Raw genomic sequence first — 22213 nt, 5'->3', positions numbered from 1 at the left:
AACTGTTTTGATGGCTACAAGTGGATGTTTTCCATACCATAATAGTCTGGTTCAGAAAGCCAACGCTGAGTCGCCACATTAGACCTCACTGGACATAGAAAACCTTGGCAATCCTTGGTGAGTTCTCCACTGGCTAGCCCCAAACCGCAGCTCCCAAAGAGCTCTCTTTTCGCAGAGTGGCAGTTGAGGCCAGGTCCTAGAAGGAGAACTGCCTGAAGGAAGAGGCTATGACTAGTTCCCCCGCCCTGTGAGGGACGCTCAATGGGCCTTGGTGATGTGTGAACGAACGAAAAGGCTCAGGCGGCCCCGCCTCCTCGCCTCCTCCCCTCCTCCCCGCCGTGCCCTTCTCGGCCGGCATCTATCACTCGGTGCTCGTTCCTTCTCCGCGGGCCTGCCCAGTTCGTCCCATCGATCTGCCCGGCCATCGCGCGCCTGCGCCTTTGGGCTGTCAGTCGGCGGCGGCGTGGGGAGCCACGCGAGCGAGCGGTTGTGGTGCGCGGGGACGTGAGGTAAAGCTGCGGCTGGTGCGCTGCCAGGCTGCGCACGAGCTGGCTGGCGGGGTGAGCCGCGCGGTGGAGGCCGCCGGGCCTTGCTGCACCGGAGGGAGGCGGGCTCCTCGAGCCTGGTTAAGGAGGGCCTGAGCGGCTGGCGGGGGTGCAGAGTCTGAGTCGCCAGCTCGAGTGCCTGCCCGACCCGGCCTCAGAGCCAAGTGCCCGAACTAGAAGGAAGCTCGGGGAGAATCCGAGCCAGCCACCTCGTGCAACAGATGGGGAAACTGAGTTTCAGGGAGGGGAAGATCTGCTAGAAGTCACAGCAAGTGTGCACCAGACCCAGGAGCAGACGCCCTGAGCACAGTGCCTAGTCCTTTACACTGAAGTCCTTCGTTCATTTATTCTGTTTTTGGTTGTTTAGGTGCAAGACAGTGAAATACAATAAGTTTTGGCTGAGAGATCAGTTATGATACGGTGTTTTATCTTACCAGTTTACAAAGGGAGAAGGCAGTGAGTGCTATGACGGAGGCAGGTCTGGGATGCCATAACACCCCCTTTAAAACTTGAGTGGCTAACGCGTCTTTGCCTTCATTCCCATCACCCAGAGTCGTGGTAGTGACACTGAGACATTTGACAGGCTGCCTGGTATCATGGATGGTTATGTTCATGATTATCTCCCAGAGCCTCATTGAGAGCAGGAACCTCTGTGAACCTAGTGACCTGGGTTCTAATGTTTGAGCTTGAGTCTTACCACGGGGTTGTTGTGAGGTTTACAGATGCTCATTCCACAGAGCACTGATTGAGTGCCTAGCATCTGACAGGAGTTGTGTCAAGTACTGGGGATACAGCAGTGACAGTCAAGGAACTCATAGGAAATAGACATTTAAATAAATGTGCAACACAGCCTGTAAAGGTAGAGATGATCTGTACATAGTAGAGTGGAAGCAATTAAGGAGGAAAGATTTACTTCTCCAGGAGGGTGGGAACGGATAGGAATGGCTTTTTAGGCAAGGTGGTTCTTGAACTGAGTCTTAAAAGTCTAATAGGTGATTAAATACTAGGCACAGCAGAAAGGCAACCTAGGAGGCAAGAATAGCAATACAGGGACCAGAATTATGGTTCAGCTGGCACAGAAGGCTTCCATGACCTATCGAATATCAAACATAATGCTTGTCATGGGATTGACATTATTATGTGTGCTTTACATAGATTAACTCATTTAATATTTATAAATCTATGTGAAGTAGAAACTGTAATTATTCTCATCTTAGAAAATTAAGAAGACTGAGGTGGAGAAGTTATGTAGCTTGCCCTGGATCACACAGCTAATTCATGGTAGAACTAGAATTCAGACCCAGGCCGTCTAGCTTGAGGGCCTGTGAACTTAACCACCAGTCTCACGTCTAGAAACTGAGGACGCTGAGAGTTTTAAATGTCAGGCCCCTCGTTACTTCACCTGTAAGTGGCAGAACCAGAACTCAGACTCAGGTCTTTTGACACTTAAGGGTCCAGAGCTCTTTTCAACATAACATCAGATGTTATGGGAGTTATACAGTGCCAGATTGAAGTTAAATTCCAATCTGAGGCAGTGCCTGCTGGAATTGAAATTACTACATCTTAAAGTTGTGGATGTTGGGCAAGAGCCTTCACTTTGTGCTTGGGTGTACAGGGTGTGAGTGTTGTAGATTAGATACTGATGTGAGGAGCACAGGACTGATCACAATTACGGTAAAGGTGCAACATTATTTGCCAGTTTGGTGTTAAATAATTTTTTTTCTAAACATTGAATTTCACACTTGTTTTTGAAAGGTTACATCATTGGTTGTAAGTCAAAGAGTACTTTTATTTTAAATCAATAAGGATTTGTGATTTTTTTAACGTCTTTATTGGAGTATAATTGCTTTACAATGGTGTGTTAGTTTCTGCTGTATAACAAAGTGAATCAGCTATACATATATCCCCATATTCCTCCCTCTTACATCACCCTCCCACACTCCCTATGCCACCCCTCTAGGTGGACACAAAGCACCGAGCTGATCTCCCTGTGCTATGAGGCTGCTTCCCACTAGCTATCTATTTTACATTTGGTAGTGTATGTATGTCCATGCCACTCTCTCACTTTGTCCCAGCTTACCCTTCCTCCTCCCTGTGTCAACTCCATTCTCGATGTCTGCATGTTTATTCCTGTCCTGCCCTAGGTTCTTTAGAACCTTTCTTTTTTTTTTTTTTTTTTTTTTTGCGGTACGCGGGCCTCTCACTGTTGTAGCCTCTCCCGTTGTGGAGCACAGGCTCCGGACGCGCAGGCTCAGCGGCCGTGGCTCACGGGCCCAGCCGCTCAGCGGCACCTGGAATCCTCCCGGACCGGGGCACGAACCCGTGCCCCCTGCATCGGCAGGCAGACCCCCAACCACTGCGCCACCAGGGAAGGCCAGAACCTTTTTTTTAGATTCTATATATGTATGTGTTAGCATACGGTATTTGTTTTTCTCTTTCTGACTTACTTCACTCTGTATGACAGACTCTAGGTCCATCCACCTCACTACAAATAACTCAATTTCATTCCTTTTTATGGCTGAGTAACATTCCATTGTATATATGTGCCACATCTTCTTTATCCATTCATCTGTCGATGGACACTTAGGTTGCTTCCATGTCCTGGCTATTGTAGGTAGAGCTGCAATGAACATTGTGGTACATGACTCTTTTTGAATGATGGTTTTCTCAGGATATATGCCCAGTAGTGGGATTGCTGGGTCATATGGTAGTTCTACTTTTAATTTTTTAAGGAACCTCCATATTGTTCTCCATAGTGACTGTGTCACTTTACATTCCCACCAACAGTGTAAGAGGGTTCCCTTATCTCCACACCCTCTCCAGCATTCACTGTTCGTAGATTTTTTGATGATGGCCATTATGACCGGTGTGAGGTGATATCTCATTAAAGTTTTGATTTGCATTTCTCTGATGATTAGTGATGTTGAGTATCCTTTCATGTGTTTGTTGGCAACCTGTATACCTTCTTTGGAGAAATGTCTGTTTGGGTCTTCTGCGCATTTTTGGATTGGGTTGTTTCTTTTTTTGATATTGAGCTACATGAGCTGCTTGTATATTTTGGAGATTAATCCTTTGTCAGTTGCTTCCTTTGCAAATATTTTCTCCCATTCTGAGGGTTGTCTTTTGGTCTTGTTTATGGTTTCCTTTGCTGTGCAAAAGCTTTGAAGTTTCATTAGGTCCCATTTGTTTATTTTTATTTCCATTTCTCTAGGAGGTGGGTCAAAAAGGATCTTGCTGTGATTTATGTCAGAGAGTGTCCTGCCTGTGTTTTCCTCTAAGAGTTTTATGGTGTCTGGCCTTACATTTAGGTCTTTAATCCATTTTGAGTTTATTTTTGTGTATGGTATTAGGGAGTGTTCTAATTTCATTCTTTTACATGTAGCTGTCCAGTTCCCCCAGCACCACTTATTGAAGAGGCTGTCTTTTCTCCACTGTATATTCTTGCCTCCTTTATCAAAAATAAGTTGACCATATGTGTGTGGGTTTATCTCTGCGCTTTCTATCCTGTTCCATTGATCTATCTTTCTGTTTTTGTGCCAGTACCATATTGTCTTGATTACTGTAGCTTTGTAGTATAGTCTGAAGTCAGGGAGCCTGATTCCTCCAGCTCCGTTTTTCTTTCTCGACATTGCTTTGGCTATTCGGGATCTTTTGTGTTTCCATACAAATTGTGAAATTTTTTGTTCTTGTTCTGTGAAAAATGTCATTGGTAGTTTGATAGGGATTGCATTGAATCTGTAGATTGCTTCGGGTAGTATAGTCATTTTCACAATGTTGATTCTTCTAATCCAAGAACATGGTATATCTCTCCATCTGTTTGTATCATCTTTAATTTCTTTCATCAGTGTCTTATAGTTTTCTGCATACAGGTCTTTCTTTTCCTTAGGTAGGTTTATTCCTAGGTATTTTATTCTTTTTGTTGTAATGGTAAATGAGAGTGTTTCCTTAATTTCTCTTTCAACTTTTTCATCATTTGTGTATAGAAATGCAAGAGATTTCTGTACATTAATTTTATATCCTGCTACTTTACCAAATTTATTGATTAGCTTTAGTAGTTTTCTGGTAGCATCTTTAGGATTCTCTATGTGTAGTGTCATGTCATCTGCAAACAGTGACAGTTTTACTTTTTCTTTTCCGAGTTGGATTCCTTTTATTTCTTTTTCTTCTCTGATTGCTGTGGCTAAAATTTCCAAACTATGTTGAATAATAGTGGTGAGAGTGGGCAACCGTGTCTTGTTCCTGATCTTAGTGGAAATGATTTCAGTTTCTCACCATTGAGGATGATGTTGGCTGTGGGTTTGTCATATACGGCCTTTATTATGTTGAGGTAAGTTCCCTCTATGCCTACTTTCTGGAGGGTTTTTATCATAAATGGGTGTTGAGTTTTGTCAAAAGCTTTTTCTGTATCTATTGATATGATCATATGGTTTTTCTCCTTTAATTTGTTAATATGGCTTATCACATTCATTGATTTGCGTATACTGAAGAATCCTTGCATTCCTGGTATAAACCCCACTTGATCATGGTGTATGATCCTTTTAATGTGCTGTTGGATTCTGTTTGCTAGTATTTTGTTGAGGTTTTGATTTATGATCTTTTATTGTGCCTCTCTTCTGTGGTAGCTGCTGTAAAGAGATTTTTTTGAATGTCAAACAGGTTCATTTATTACCTTGAGTGTGAAAAAAAGGAGTTAATTTGGTTTGTTTCTGCAATTGGGCTCTGCAAATCTAGGTTAAGATACAAGCCTACCTTTGTGTTTATAGTGATATCTTTCAAGTTGGGGGTAATGAGAAAATGGGAGCAAGTGGCTGGATTATTGGAAAATCTTAACTCATTTCACACTTTTCAGAGATCTAATGTGCTTGTATTTGTGCTGTTAATTCTAGTCAGAAGTTTAAAATTTTTTTCAAGGAATATGAACTCACATATCAGAAAACAAATTGGTAAACTCTTACTCCTTTAAGAGTCAGCTCAAGCATTACTTTCCTGTAAAACCTTCCATCTTTTCTAGGAAGACTTAGGTGTTACCGTCACTATACATGCCTACTGCATCTTGGATGTATCCCTGCCATGGCATTAATGATAATGTACTGTAATTTATTCTATTTGTCTTCACTTAATTGTGAGCAACTCAAGAACAAGGGCCAGATTTTTTTTTTTCTTAATTCATATCCCTCCTCCAGCCCATCTCCCCAGGTTGGAGCTGAGAGTATATATCCGTGAGTAAGAGAATAGGATAAATGTGATGTTTATACTGCAGCTAAGGACCCTTTCTTATTCTGGTTACTGGAGTTGGAAATGATGTATTTGTCATAAGTGGATATCAATAACCTAACTAAAAATAGGATTAGTACTGTGTATGCTTTGATTTTTGTTACTTCTTTTTCTCTTGTTTTTCTCTGTGATTGCAGTTTGTAAAAATGGAATTTCAAGCAGTAGTAATGGCAGTTGGAGGGGGATCTCGGATGACAGACCTGACTTCCGGTATTCCCAAACCTCTGCTTCCAGTTGGGAACAAACCTTTAATTTGGTACCCATTGAATCTGCTTGAACGTATTGGATTTGAAGGTGAGTTATGGCAATGAGATGTACTCATAAAACTTTTAGGGTGTTTGATCCCAGTGATTTGTCAGTTTTATGAGGGTGAGACAGGATGAATGCAAGAAGACTAGGACTCAATGTTGGCTGGAGACTGGCCTCTTTAAATTAGGAACTCAGAAGTACTCTATCGCTGTGTGAAAAAGGTTGAGAAGATAGTGCTAAGTGTTACTTTTTTAGAGCTAGTCTCCACGGTGATCTAAGATGAACCCTGGAAGGATGTCAGAACATGATATGAGGAATACGAGTGCCTCATAGTCAGTACTTACTGAGAACCTGTATGTGCCAGGTAATATATTAAGCACTAGGGTACAGAATTGAAAATATTAACTCGGAACCTGATTTCTAGAACCTTAAAGTCTATTGGAAAGATACACATGTAAACAGATTATCATCGTGAAATGTGATAAATGTTATAACAGAGGCACATTATAAGTGCTTGTTATAAGGAAGTTGCTGTTTCTACTTGAGGGATTCAGAGAAGGCTTACAGAGTAGCTGACCCTTGAATTGAGTCTTGAAAAATAGATTACCAGGCCTACCAGTGTGGAGAGAGCATTCCATACAGAAGTAATAATGTATGCAGAGATAGAGTCATGATCAGCACAGCATGTTCTGGCAGCTACTTTTCATTTTATTTGGCTGTAATATCAAGTGTAAGGGGGAGGAGTAGATGTAATGAGAGAAGTAAACAGGGATCATGCTATGAAGGGCCTTGTATTGCATGCTGATGAATGTAGATTTTTTTTCCTGAAAGCAGTGGGGAACCAGTGAAAGGCTTAAACCGAGGTTTAATATGGTTAAATTAGTGGGGGTTTTTTTTGTTTTTTTTTTTTTGCTGTACGCGGGCCTCTCACTGTTGTGGCCTCTCCCGTTGCGGAGCACAGGCTCCGGACGCGCAGGCCCAGCGGCCATGGCTCACGGGCCCAGCCGCTCCGCGGCACGTGGGATTCCCTCGGACCGGGGCACGAACCCGTGTCGCCTGCATCGGCAGGCGGACTCGCCACCAGGGAAGCCCTAAATTAGTGTTTTAACTATTCTAAGTCCTTTGCATCTTTATATAAATTTTAGAATCAGCTTATCAGTTTCTACAAAAAGTGTTGCTTCAGGGCTTCCCTGGTGGCGCAGTGGTTGAGAGTCCGCCTGCCGATTCAGGGGACACGGGTTCGTGCCCCGATCTGGGAAGATCCCACATGCCGTGGAGCGGCTGGGCCCCGTGAGCCATGGCCGCTGAGCCTGCGCGTCCGGAGCCTGTGCTCCGCAACGGGAGAGGCCACAACAGTGAGAGGCCCGCGTACAGCAAAAAAAAAAAAAAAAAAAAAAGGTTGCTTTAATTTTGATTGAGATTGAATTGAATCCATAAATCAGTAGGAAGAGAATTCACATCGTCATAATATTGAGTCTTCTGATCCAGGAGCGTGGTATATCTCTCCATTTATTTAGGTCTTTTGTAATTTCTCTCAACAGTGTTTTACAGTTTTCAGTGTATAGGACTTACACATATTTTGTTAGATTTATTTCTAAGTAGTTGATATTTTTGATGTTATCATAAATGGTAATTATTCCAGTTTCCAGTAGTTTGTTGCTAGTACATAAAAATACAGTTTCTTTATGCTGACCTTGCATCCTGTAACTTTTCTAAATACACTTATTACTAATTCTTGTAGCTTTTTGTAGATTCCTTAGGATTTTCTACCGTTTGACCTTTATAGGTCAAACTGTAGACATTGACATTTATAGACATTCCACCCAGTAAAGGAGAATGCACATCCTTTTCAAGTGCTAAGAACCTTTACCAAAATAGACCATATTTTTAAAAATAAAACAGGTCTCAGTAAATTTATAAAGATTAAAATCATACAAAATATATTCTCTGACCACAGTAGAGTTAAATTAGAAATCAATAACAGAGAGGTATCAAGAGAATCCCTAAGTATTTGGAAATTAAACCACATATTTCTACATAACCCAAAGAAGAAACCACAAGGGAAATTTTTTAAAAAATTTTTATTGTAGGATAGTTGATCTACAACGTTGTGTTAGTTTCAGGTGTACAGCAAAGTGAATCAGTTATACATATATCCATTCTTTTTTTTAGATTCTTTTCCCATATAGGCCATTATAGAGAATTGAGTTCCCTGTGTTATACAGTAGGTTCTTATTAGTTATCTATTTTATATATAGTAGTGTGTCTATGTCAATCCCAATCTCCCAGTTTTACCCCCCGCATCCCCTTGGTTTTCTACATCTGTGACTCTACTTCTGTTTTGTAACTAAGTTCATTCGTACCCTTTTTTTAGATTCCACATATAAGCGATATCATATGATATTTGTCTTTCTGTGTCTGACTTCACTCAGTATGACAATCTCTAGGTCTATCCATGTTGCTGCAAATGGCATTATTTTGTTCTTTTTTATGGCTGACTAATATTCCATTGTATATATGTACCACATCTTCTTTATCCATTCCTCTGTTGATGGATATTTAGGTTGCTTCCATGTCCTGGCTATTGTACATAGTGCTGCAGTGAACATTGGGGTGCATGTATCTTTTCAAATTATTGTTTTCTCCGAGTATATGCCTAGGAGTGGGATTGCTGGGTCATATAGTAGTTCTATTTTTAGGTTTTTTTTTTTTTTTTTTTTTTTTTTTGAGGTACGCGGGCCTCTCACTGCTGTGGCCTCTCCCGTTGCGGAACACAGGCTCCGGATGCGCAGGCTCAGCGGCCATGGCTCATAGGCCCAGCCGCTCCGCGGCATGTGGAATCTTCCCGTACTGGGGCATGAACACGTGTACCCTGCATCGGCAGGCAGACTCTCAACCACTGTGCCACCAGGGAAGCCCTATTTTTAGTTTTTTAAGGAACTTGCATACTGTTCTCCATAGTGGTTGTATCAATTTACATTCCCATCAACAGTGTAGGAGGGTTCCCTTTTCTCCACACCCTGTCCAGCATCTATTGTTTGTAGATTTTTTGATGATGGCCATTCTGACCAGTGTGAGGTGATACCTCATTGTAGTTTTGATTTGCATTTCTTTAATAATTAGTGATGTTGAGCATCTTTTCATGTGCTTTTTGGCCATCTGACCACAAGGGAAATTAGAAAATATTTTGAACTTACTGAAAATAAAATTTCAGTATATTAAAATTTGAGGGATATAGTTAAAGCAATGATTAGAGAAAAAATTTTAGCATTAAGCACTCTGTTAGAAAAGAAAAAAGTGTCTCAAATTATCATCTAAGCTTCTACTTTGACAAGCTGGAAAAAGAGGAGCAAATGAAACCCAAATAAGTAGAAAAAAGGAAATAAAAATAATAAGAGCAGAAATAAATGAAATAGAAACCAAAAGTGTTAGAGAAGATCAGTAAAACCAGACGATGGGGTGGTTTTTTGAAAAAAATCAATAAAATTATTAAATTTTAATTAGACTGATCAGAAAAAGGAGAGAAAACACAAATTGTTAATAACAGGAATGAGAGAGGGAACATCACTACAGATCCTATAGACATTAAAAAGATAATGAGCAGGGGAGTTACCTGGTGGTCTAATGGTTAGGATTTGGTGCTTTCACTGCTGTGGCCCAGGTTCAATCCCTGGTCTGGGATCTGAGTTCCCACAGCCATGCAGTGCAGCCAAAAAAACAAACAAAAAAGATAGTAAGTAAATATTGTGAACAACTTTATGGTGATAAATTTGACAACTCAGATTTTTTAAAAAATTGCTTTGGAAGCTTTGTGAAGAATCAGTGTGGAGGAGTTAAGACTAGAAGCAGGGTTATGAATTAGGAGATTGTTACCAAAGTCCACACTAGCAATGAAGAGGGTCTGAGCCAAGGCATTTAGCACTAAGGATGGAGAAGAAGGACCATCTGAAAAAGTTGTTGATTAATGGGGATGGGTAGCAGAAAGAAAGGGAAGATTCCTTCTACTTTTTGCTTGGGTAACTAGGTGGGTAACTAGGTAATAGGAAAGGGAATATGGGACAAGGAACAGGTTTTTTGTTTTTTTGTTTTTCATTTCAGGTGACTTTTATTTTTTTAAATTAATTTTTATTGGAATATAGTTGCTTTACAATGTTGTGTTAGTTTCTGCTGTACAGCAAAGTGAATCAGTTGTATGTATACATATATCCCCTCTTTTTTTGGATTTCCTTCCCATAGAGCACTGAGTAGAGTTCCCTGTGCTATACAGTAGGTTCTCATTAGTTTTCTATTTTATGCATAGTAGTGTATATATGTCAATCCCAATTTCCCAATTCATCCCACCGCCCCCTTCCCCCCTTGGTATCCATACGTTTGTTCTTTACACCTGTGTCTCTATTTCTGCTTTGCGTGTAAGTTCATCTGTATCATTTTTCTAGATTCCACGTATAAGCAATATTATACGACATTTGTTTTTCTCTTTCTGACTTACTTCACTCTATATGACAGTCTCTAGGTCTATCCACGTCTCTGCAAATGGCACAATTTCGTTCCTATTTATGGCTGAGTAATATTCCATTGTATGTATGTACCACATCTTCTTTATCGTTCCTCTGTTGATGGACATTTAGGTTGCTTCCCAAGGAACAGGTTTGAGCGAAGACAATGAGTTTGGCTTTGACCACAATGAGTTTGAGGTGTTCTATAGTTAGATATAGCAAATCAGAATACCAGATGGAGGTGGTGCCAGATCCTGGGCCCCAGGGTTGTGATCCAGTGTTTATTCCACTCATACCTTCTTGAGATAGACCCATGAACACTTCTTTGCAGTAGTCTGTATGACATTGACCTTAAGAGAGGTGTTTTATTTTTTTAATAAAACATTTTAAAAAACATTTATTTTAATAAAATAAAAATATTTATTCGGTTGTGCTGGGTCTTAGTTGTGGCTCACGGGCTCCTTAGTTGTGGCATATGAATGTAAACTCTTAGTTGCAGCATGCATGTGGGATCTAGTTCCCTGACCAGGAGTCGAACCTGGGCCCCCTGCATTGGGAGCGCGGAGTCTTAACCACTGCGCCACCAGGGAAGTCCCAAAGAGATGTGTTTTAGAAAAGGTTTTCTCTTTAGATCTCAGTCTTACAGGTGAAGGACACATCTTAATACACTTTTAAATATACTACTTCCCTGTAGTAAGTTCTTATGGATTTGTCATCTATAACTTTTTTTTTTTCACTTTTGCTATATATCTTTAGTTATGCTTGGTGATGACCTTTTGTGGTATATAGAAAATTCCTTCTCACTGAGGCTCAGTCAGAATTTGGAGAATGTCTCCTAAATATGGGATTCTTTAGTTGAACAGTAAACTCTATGTTCACTCTGTTCATGTTGTTTGTGATTTTAGGGAAGTTAACATAGCCCCGCTTAGCATTAGTCTCTCTCCATACGGAAGATTCCTGGTCCAATTATGAGACTGACTGTCCCGTGTTTATAGTTACTCCCTTCACTCTACCTAAAATGTCCTCTCCAACCTATGGAAGTGTCACCTTCTCTTTGAAATCACAAAGAGTTTTAATCACAAACAGTTTTAATCAGAGCATAATCATCCTCTATGCTTTCATCACACTTTGTTTTTCTATCTCAGTACCTCTCAAGGCCTGCTTTATGCTGTAGTTAGTGGCATGGGAGACTGATCTCCCTGAGAGCAGGTACTGTGTCTAATTCATCTTTGTAACATCAGCATTTTATGTACAGTATGAACTAAAGAAATTTTTGTTGGACTTGAATTCATCATGGCCTGCCTCAGAGGCGATCCCTTCCATGAAGCCTTCCTTAATTAATCATTTCCATGTCTAATTTTTCCATATTACGTTTCTTAAGAATGGGAACCATGTTTAGTTCATTTCTGAATTCTCAGTGCCTATTTGTCCTTTACATATTAAATGTATTTGTACTTATTGGTTGAATGAGTGAGTTAATGACTGAAAGAAAGCCAAAGGGGGAAAGGAAGAAAGTGAGAAGGAAAGAAGAAAGGTTAAATGATTTGAAAAAGAAAGAGGAAGAAAGAAGGGAAGAAAATAGAAAAGAGAATGATTATAGTGAAAGGGAGAGATAATTGAGCACTATCATGGAACAAGTAGTGGAAATTGTTACACTTTAGAGGTGCTAAAATCTGATCTTCAGATATCAGCAACACATGTTATATTGCAGTGGGTTATATTACCCTGCCAAAGATCCATGACAAAACCCCAAGTTTTCTGTCATTAATTGATAGCTACCTGGATAAGGTGAAGGCATCTATTACGTGGAAACTGCCTGTTACTGCGTTCATTGTGATCCTCAGTGAAGCACTAACGGCTGTCTGATGGAGAGTGGTGATAGCTCTTTCTTTGGAGTGAATGAAGAGTTAAAATGTGATCCTATTTGTATATGCTTTGATAAATGCTCTTCTAAATTCTTTACATCAGGAAGAAGTGGTGTGTAATGTATTAGTTAAAGCATGGGCTCTAATCATACAGACGCGAGTTTTATCTTAGATCTCGTTTACTAGTTTTAGTACCCTGAACAAAGTCACTTCATTTCTTTTACTCCAAGTTTTCTCATTCGTAACATGTGATTGCTGTAAGAATTAACTGAGAGAATGCACGTAAAATACGTTGAAAAGTCTCAATAATATTAGCTGTTATTACTAAATCTAGAAACAGACCAAATCTAATTGAAAAAGTGTAACCATTGTCTAAATGAATGAGAGTTTTTCCTTCTTTTTTTCTTTCATGCTATAGAAGTCATTGTCATTACCACCAGGGATGTCCAAAAGGCTCTATGTGCAGACTTCAAGATGAAAATGAAGCTAGATATTGTGTGGATTCCTGATGAACCTGACATGGGAACTGCAGATTCTCTGCGCCACATATATGAGAAACTTAAGGTGAAAAACTATTTCTTGATTTTTATTGTTCATTGAAGATAAATATCATCTTATGTTTTCCCAATGCATTGCAGTTTACAGTGCTTTTTTCCCTTAATATTTTATTTTTTATTTTGTTTTATTTATTTATTTATTTTGGCTCCATTGGGTCTTTGCTGCTGTGCGCAGGCTTTTCTCTAGTTGTGGCGAGTGGGGGCTACTCTTTGTTGCGGTGCAAGGGCTTCTCATTGCAGTGGCTTCTCTTGTTGCGGAGCATGGGCTTTAGGCATGTGGGCTCAGTAGCTGTGGCTCTTGGGCTCTACAGCGCAGGTTCAGTAGTTGTGGTGCACAGGCTTAGTTGCTCCGCGGCATGTGGGATCTTCCAGAACTGGGGATCTAACCCATGTCCCCTGCCTTGGCAGGCGGATTCTTAACCACTGCACCACCAGGGAACTCCCTACAGTGCATTTTAAAAAATATATTCTTGCATCACATTCTTTCTTGCCCATGTTTCAACTGCTTTTTAGTTTGGTTACTAGTGAAGATTTAGACAGTTGTTACAGTCACTAGTTTCCAATATTTTTCAGTCATAGTACATCTTTATAAAAAAATATACTTCAAATATACTTCAAAAGATTCCATTTATATAAAGTTCCTGAATAAGCAAAACTAATATATAGTAATAGAAATCAGACCAGCAGTTCACACTGCAGATGAGGGATCGACTGGAAAGAAGTACGAAGAAACTTTCAAAAATTTCAGCTCCCCCACATGATAATATTTGAATGTTTAGTCTCCTTTGATTAAGAAATTAACACGGGTCTATGGATATGAGGGTACAGTCTCCCCAGTGGCCTGTGGCCCATAAACTGAGAAAGATCCACTGTCAGTTGTTCTCAAATTGATGTCCTTTGGAAAAAATTCATTCTGTGTGATAATGTTGCTATCTTACTTGAGTTGGGGGGCAAAATTTCTCCTACTATTTCTAGTGACTGCAAACAGATGTATTATTATTTTCAACCTACCTGTGCACTAAAGAACAAAAAATTAATGCAGATATGTACACAGCCTTTCCTTCCCTTTATTGGGGAATAATTTACACACAGTAGAATACACAGGTATTATATAGTTCAATGAGTTTTGACAATTATATATACCCAGGTTATCATTATCCAAATCTAGAACATTTTCGTCACCTCTCAAAGTTCCTTTGTGCTTTATTTTAGTCAATCCTGCACCTTTAGAGTCAACTGCTGTTCTGATTTCTATCACCATATATTAATTTTGCTTGTTCATGAACTAGGTATAAATGAAATCATATAATTTTATTCTGGTTTATTTTGTTCAGCATAATATTTTTCAAATTCATTCATATGATTGCAGGTATAACTAGTTCTTGTTTATTGCTGAGTAGTAGTCCATTGAATAAATATACCACTATTTACCCATTTTTCTGTTGATGGTCATTTGGATTGTTTCTAATTTTTAGATATTATGAATAAAGCAGTTATGAATATTGTTCTGCAGGTTTTTTTGTAAAAATATTATAGGTTATAGGGTTTACTTTATTGCAAACTGCCAAATAGTTTTCTAAGTGGTTGTACATTTTACACTTCATCAGCAATGTATAAGAATTGTACTTGCTTCACATCTTCATCAACACTTGGTATTATCAGTCTTTTTAATCTTAACCATTCTAGTGTGTGTTATGTACCACTATCTCATTGTGGGTGTTTTTTTTAATAACTATGTTTATTCTTTTTTTAATGATATTTTGTTTATTTATTTTATTTATTAGTTTTGGCTGCGTTGGTTCTTCATTGCTGCATGTGGGCTTTCTGTAGTTGCGACGAGCGGGGGCTACTCTTTGTTGCAGTGCGCAGGCTTCTCGTTGCTGTGGCTTCTCTTGTTGTAGAGCATGGGCTCTAGGCGCACGGACTTCAGTAGTTGTGGCAAGTGGGCTCAGTAGTTGTGGCTCACGGGCTCTAGAGCGCAGGCTCAGTAGTTGTGGCGCAGGAGCTTAGTTGCTCTGTGGTATGTGGGATCTTCCTGGACCAGGGCTCGAACCCGTGTCCCCTGCATTGACAGGTGGATTCTTAACCACTGCGCCACCAAGGAAGCCCTCATTGTGGTTTTAATTTGCATTTCCTTGATGATAATGATACTGATCACCTTTTCATATGATTATTAACCATTTGTATATCTTCATGGAATGTCTGTTCAAGGCATTTGCCTTTTTTTTGAGTTGTTTGCCTTGTTATTATTGATTATAGAAATTCTTTATATATTATAGGTGCAAGGCTTTTGTCAGATATGTGTTGTGAATATTTTCTGCCAGTCTGTGACTTGCCTTTTTACATTTTTAATGGTGACTTTGATGACCAGAAGTTTCAAATGTTGATGAAATCCAGATTACTGATTTTTTCTTTTACGGTTAGTACTTTTTGTGTCCTAAGAAATCTTTGCTTACCCCAAGCTTATAAAGATAGTCTTTTGTATTTACTTCTAAAAGTAAAGGTATAAAGGTTTACTTTTTTCTGTATGGATATTCAGTTGTTCCAGCATCATTTGTTAAAAAGACCTGCCTTTCCCCATTGAATTGCTCTGAAGCCTTAGTTGAAAATCAGTTGACCGATTATGTGTGTGCTATTTCTTTTTTCATTTTTAAATTTATTTATTTTTGGCTGTGTTTTTTGGTCTTCATTGCAGTGTGTGAGCTTCTCATTGCAGTGGCTTCTCTTGTTGCAGAGCATGGGCTCTAGGCAAGCAGGCTTCAGTAGTTGTGGCCCACAGGCTCAGTAGTTGTGGCTCATGGGCTGTAGAGCACAGGCTCAGTAGTTGTGGTGCATGGGCTTAGTTGCTCTGCAGCATGTGAGATCTTCCTGGACCGGAGATTGAACCTGTGTCCCCTGCATTGGCAGGTGGATTCTTTTTTTTTTTTTTTTTTTTTTTTTTTGCGGTACGCGGGCCTCTCACTGTTGTGGCCTCTCCCATTGCAGAGCACAGGCTCCGGACGCGCAGGCTCAGCAGCCATGGCTCACGGACCTAGCCGCTCCGCGGCATGTGGGATCTTCCCGGACCAGGGCACGAACCCGTGTCCCCTGCATCGGCAGGCGGACTCTCAACCACTGTGCCACCAGGGAAGCCCTGGCAGGTGGATTCTTAATCACTACGTCACCAGGAAAGTCCCTGAGTGTGCTATTTCTGTTCTCTCTACTTTGTTCCATTGGTCTTTTTGTCTCTACTTCCCGTACCACATTTAATAAAGTCTTGATTATTTTTAACTTTATAAAGTAGGTCTAGAAATCAGGTACTATAAATCTGCCAACTTTGTTCCTTTTCCTGAAGATTGCCTTGGCTAGTCTAGGTCCTTTGGATTTCCTTTTCCTGAAGATTGCCTTGGTTATTCTAGGTCCTTTGCATTTCCATATAAATTTTAGAATTAATTTGCCAGTTTTTACAAAAAAAGCTTTCTGGGATTTTGATTGGAATTGCATTGAATCTGTAGGTCAATTTGGGGAGAATTGATATCTTCATATTGAATCTTCCAATCCTTGAACATCTATTTATTTAGATTTTCTGTAATTTCTCTCAGTAATGTTTTTATAATTTTCAGTATAGAGGTTTTGAACATCTTTCAATAATTTTATTCCTGTTTCATTTCAATGTAATGATATTGTAACTAGTATTTTTTATTCTATTTTCTAATTGTTTATTGCTTGTATATAGCCATACAACTGTTTTTTTGCATATTGACCTTGTGCCCTGTGACTTTCTTAAATTGTCGATTCTTTCGGATTTTCTATATACATCATCATGTTGCCTGCAAATAAAAACAGTATTATAATATATCTTCCTTTCTAATCTTAATGCCTTTTATTTCTTTTTATTGTCTTATTGCCCTGGCCAGGGCCTCCAGTGCAATGTATATAGGCATTTCCTTTCACTTTTTGGCCTCCTTTTTGTCTTTCTCTGCTTCTACCCAAGTAGGCTTTGGTGCTTCTGATTACAGTGGGGATTTCTAATACCATAATGTTGGGTGTGTTGTTTTCTTTAGTGCAGCTGCTTCTTTCTTTAGGGAAGATACGGGGAATTTCACTAAGGTCATGAGAACTCTGTTCTTTCACAGGGATAGATGCCAGGTTTACCAAGAAGCTAAGGGTGTTTAGTGGTCTTCCCAGGAGCTGTTTTAGTTACTGTCTAACAATTTAGTATGGAGGTATAAACTAAACTCTCTGTTCCCTAATCTATAAATCTTAGAAATGTTATTTTTGCCCTAGCCTAGAACTGGAGATCCTGGGAGTTTCATGCAAATAAGTTCCTATAACTCTTAGAGTCTTGAGAAATAATAGGGCCAACTATTAATAAATAGGAGAGGGCATGAGATGAACGGTAAAGTAACTGCCAAAAGGACATTTTACTCCCAAGTCACTACCTCTTCTTATGGTTTTGATCACTTCTTATTTTAGGGCTTCTCCTTATACCTAGGATCAGAATCCTCATTAAGTCATTCTGCACAGTATAATTTCTATTCTTCCCTTACCCCTTTGTTTTCACATCATTTACACGGCATCCTTTATATACAGTCCTGCCTCTGAGCTTTCTTCTCAAGCTGTGACTTTGGCTAGCAAGTCTCTGCTCTCTTTGCTCTCTCCACTTGGTTTCTCCTATACCAATGGCACCTGAAATCCTGGCTTCACATCAACTTGCATTCCAACCTGGAACAGAAAGCAGCAAAGCTAACCTGTGGAGGAACATAAATAGATGCCTGAATAGCCATTAAGAACAAAGTAAAACCTGAGCCAAAATTTAGAACCGTCTGATTGGGATCAACGTGAGCTTGTAGGAAGCACAATGGAAATACGTATAAACAGTTAAAAAAGTGAGATAGCCTGAGGAGGCAGTTTGTTAGTGTTTGCTGAAGGATGACAGGTACCTTGTTAAGGGAGAAAGTTGTACCCACAGGCTGTGCCATGGTTTAAAAGCAGTGCTACTTTGAGCCATTTATTTCTCTTCCCCTGTGCCCACAAAGCAGCGTCCTAAACATTTGGAGACTCTTTTTCAATAAGATTTTAGGTAAGATAAGAATATTCCCTTTGAGAGTTCCGAGTTTATTTGCTTTTGGTTCTTTTATCTTTACCTACTTCCTCCAGATTGAGTTCCCCAAATTTACTGTGAGGTTATCCCATGTGGCTTCTGCTTTGCTCAGAGAAAGACCACAGTAGTATATTAGCTTTATTTGGCTTGTTTAAAATATGTTTTATTGTTTTAGTTTATCATCTTTGTCATTTGCCTTGCATTTGCTAAATGTATTGCAGTCCTACTTGTATGTGGAAACTTCTGTTGTGTGTACTTATAGAATATTGGAGCTGGACATCATATCTGCTATGTTATGTTTTTTCAACATATTTCATTTGGTTTTATTCTTCTGGCACTGTTTTCTACTTCATTTTGCCTTATCTCATCCCACAATTTTGCTGATTTACTGGCTTTTCACTTTTTGTTTCAGCTGCCCAAACCTCTTTCCCTGACTTATCAAGAGAGATTATTGGCTCATTCATTCTCCCAGGCCCTGGGTGAGTGAGCTCCATTATTATAAATGGTGCTGATAATATAAAAGTTCTTAGATTTTATATTTTCTTCATAATTGTGTTTCCTGTTTGCTGAAGAATGATTCAGTCTTACCTATGTCTGAACTCATTCATTCGGCAAATATTTGTTCAGTCAACTAATAATAATGATTAAAATTGTTATTTAGGGGGCTTCCCTGGTGGCGCATTGGTTGAGAGTCCGCCTGCCGATGCAGGGGACACGGGTTTGTGCCCTGGTCCGGGAAGATCCCACATGCCGCGGAGCAGCTAGGCCCGTGAGCCATGGCCACTGAGCCTGCGCGTCCGGAGCCTGTGCTCCGCAACAGGAGAGGCCACAACAGTGAGAGGCCCGCGTACCGCAAAAAAAAAAAAAAAATTGTTATTTATTAAATACCAATTGTGGACCAGTTATTTTTTTAAACTTTTTTTTTTTTAATATGAAATGCTTCATGGATTTACGTGTCATCCTTGTGCAGGGGCCGTACTAATCTTCTCTGTTTCGATCCAATTTCAGTATATGTGCTGCCGAAGCAAGCACTTTTAAAAACTTTTTATTATGGAAAATTTCAAACATGTACAGAAGTACATGGAGCATTACCTATATATCTGTCACCCAGCTTCAGCAGTTACCAACCCATGGCAAATCTTATTTCATCTGTATTCCCACCCAACTTGCTCCCTCTCATGTTCTTTTGAAGGAAATCTCAGACATCATGTTATTTCATCTGTAAATATTTCAGAACATTGCTATATGAGGGCTTTTTAAAAAATAAAAATAAAAGTATAATGCCATTATACCACCTAAAAAAACAAATTAATAATTCACTAGTGGGCTTCCCTGGTGGCGCAGTGGTTGAGAGTCTGCCTGTGGATGCAGGGGACGCGGGTTCGTGTCCCGGTCCGGGAAGATCCCACATGCTGTGGAGCGGCTAGGCCCGTGAGCCATGGCCGCTGAGCCTGCGCGTCCGGAGCCTGTGCTCCGCAACAGGAGAGGCCATAACAGTGAGAGGCCCGCGTACCGCAAAATAAATAAATAAATAAATAAATAAAATAATAATAATTCATTAGTATCATCAAGTATCCAATCAGTACATGAGTTTCTAGTTGCCTCATAAATAGAATTTTTAAATCTTTTTAGTGTGTTTATTAAAATCAGGAAGCAAATAAGGACTACACATTATAATTGATTAAAATATCTCTTTTAATATATAGATTTCTCCTCCATCTCTCTTTTTTTTTCCCCTTATAATTTATATGTTGAAGGAACTGGGTATTTTTCTTGTAGAGTTTCCCACAGTCTGCATTTTGCTGATTGTGACCCTGTGGTGTCATCTTTTTTTTTTTAATACATTTATTTACTTATTTATTTATACACATTATAATTGATTAAAATATCTCTTTTAATATATAGATTTCCCCTCCATCTCTCTTTTTTTTTCCCCTTATAATTTATATGTTGAAGGAACTGGGTATTTTTCTTGTAGAGTTTCCCACAGTCTGCTTTTGCTGATTGTGACCCTGTGGTGTCATCTTTTTTTTTTTTAATACATTTATTTACTTATTTATTTATTTATTTTTGGCTGCGTTGGGTGTCTGTTGCTGCGCAGGGCTTTCTCTAGCTGCAGCGAGTGGGGACGGCTCTTCGTTGCAGTGCACAGGCTTCTCATTGCGGTGGCTTCTCTTGTTGCAGAGCGCGGGCTCTAGGCACGTGGGCTTTAGTAGTTGTGGCATGTGGGCTCAGTAGTTGTGGCGCAGAGGCTTAACTGCTCCAAGGCATGTGGGATCTTCCCGGACCAGGGCTCAAACCTGTGTCTCCTGCATTGGCAGGTGGAATCTTAACCACTGCGCCACCAGGGAAGCCCTGTGGTGTCATTTCAAAAGTACTCCTCTCTCTGTATTTTCTGTTAATTGGTAGTTGGACCTAGAGGCTAAATTGAATTCCAGTTTGAATTTTTTTGGCAAGATGCTTTTGTAGGTGATGGTGTCTTCTGTCTTGAGGCAAATCATTTCTAATTGTCTTTTTTTGGTGTTAGCAGCTGTTAATGATCATTACCACCAGTCCCTAGTCCTTGTCTCTCTGGTCATTTGGCTGTCTGAAGCTTATTACTAGTAGGTTCCTTAAGAAGTGGTCATGATATCAGTGCTCAACAGATTATCTGCAGCCTTTGTATTCATAAGCCAATTTATGGGGATATAATATCCTTGACTCACATTTTTTCCTTAAATATCTTAAACGAATTCTTTCATTATCTTCTATTGTAAAGTGTTGCTGTCAAAACAGTCCAAGTGAAAATCTGCTTTTCTTTCCCTTATGAGTGAATTGGTCCTTTTATCTAGGCTCCCAAAGGAGTTTTTATTTTTCTTTAAAATCTTGTGGTTTTACTACATAATATGTCCCATTGATGTTCTGAATTTTATTTTCTAGATATGTAGTATGTCCTTTCCCTGTGAAGTTTCTGCCTTTTTTATTACTTCAGAGAAGTTTTTTAGAATTACAGTTTTAGGCATTCGTTCTGTTACATTGCTTTGGTTTTAGACTTTGGGACTCTTGTGTGTATGCTGGATCTTTGTTGCTTATATTCTCTTTCTGCTACTTTGCCTCAAATCCTTTTTATCTTAAAAAAAAATTTTTTTTAGGATTTTCTTCCTTTTTTACATTCTGTTTCCCTTAAGGCAGCGGTCCCCAATCTTTTTGGCACCAGGGACCAGTTTCGTGGAAGACAGTTTTTCCATGGACCAGGGGTGGGGCGGTGGGGGATGTGGTTTCAGGATGATTCAAGCACATTACATTTATTGTGTACTTTATTTCTATTATTATTATTACACTGTGTTATGCAATGAAATAGTTATACAGCTCACCGTAATGCAGAATCATGGGAGCCCTGAGCTTGTTTTCACTTGCCACTAACTGATAGGGTTTTTTTTTTTTCCTCCCCTTTTCCATTATGGTTTATTACAGGATATTGAGTATAATTCCCTGTGCTATACAGTAGGACCTTGTTATTTATCTATTTTTTTAATAGATCTTTATTGGAGTATAGTTGCTTCATAATACTGTGTTAATTTCTGTTGCACAACAAAGTGAATCAGCCATGTGCATACACATGTCCCCATATCCCCTCCCTCTTGAGCCTCCCTCCCACCCTCCCTATCTCACCCCTCTAGATCATCACAAAGCACCGAGCTGATCTCCCTGTGCTATGCTGCTGCTTCCCACCAGCCAACTGTTTTACATTCGGTAGTGTATATATGTTGATGCTGCTCTCACTTCGCCCCAGCTTCGCCCTCCCACCCCATGTCCTCAAGTCCATTTTCTATGTCTACCTCTTTATTCCTGCCCTGCAACTAGGTTCAACTGGTAGGGTTTTGATATGAGTCTGCAAGCAGTTGATTTATTATGGTCTCTGGGCAGTCAAACCTCTCTGCTAATGATAATCTGTATTTGCAGCCGCTCCCCAGTGCTCCCTAGTGTTAGCATCACCACTTCAGTTCCACCTCAGATCATCAGGCATTAGATTCTCATAAGGAGCATGCAACCTAGATACCTCGCATGCACAGTTCACAGTAGGGTTTATGCTCCTATGAGAATCTAATGCTGCTGCTGATCTGACAGGAGGTGGCACTCAGGCAGTAATGCGAGCAATGGGGAG

General features: G+C 39.8%; 1 protein-coding gene and 1 non-coding gene across 6 annotated transcripts in view; one reads left to right on the top strand and one right to left on the bottom strand.

The window, feature by feature from the left end:
* The first annotated feature begins 390 nt into the window (after nt 1-390).
* Nucleotides 391-22213, top strand: part of EIF2B3 (eukaryotic translation initiation factor 2B subunit gamma) — a 169744-nt gene continuing 147921 nt past the window's right edge. For 2 of the 5 annotated variants that reach the window (XM_067725914.1, XM_067725911.1), the window contains exons 1-3: nt 391-509; nt 5957-6113; nt 12848-12993. In XM_067725914.1, the coding sequence (XP_067582015.1) occupies nt 5966-6113; nt 12848-12993 (294 nt within the window). In that variant the 5' untranslated portion in view covers nt 391-509; nt 5957-5965. Of the gene's footprint in view, nt 561-5956; nt 6114-12847; nt 12994-22213 lie in introns of all 5 variants that reach the window. The other 3 variants (XM_067725913.1, XM_067725915.1, XM_067725916.1) reach the window with 3 other exon arrangements.
* On the bottom strand, nt 18995-19101 carry LOC137220270 (U6 spliceosomal RNA). Its single transcript, XR_010941582.1, has one exon. It is a non-coding gene; the product is annotated as a U6 spliceosomal RNA (small nuclear RNA).

The sequence above is a fragment of the Pseudorca crassidens genome, chromosome 2 (genome assembly GCF_039906515.1).
Source record: "Pseudorca crassidens isolate mPseCra1 chromosome 2, mPseCra1.hap1, whole genome shotgun sequence".
Lineage (NCBI taxonomy): Eukaryota > Metazoa > Chordata > Mammalia > Artiodactyla > Delphinidae > Pseudorca > Pseudorca crassidens.
This window is presented reverse-complemented; position numbering and strand designations above follow the sequence as displayed.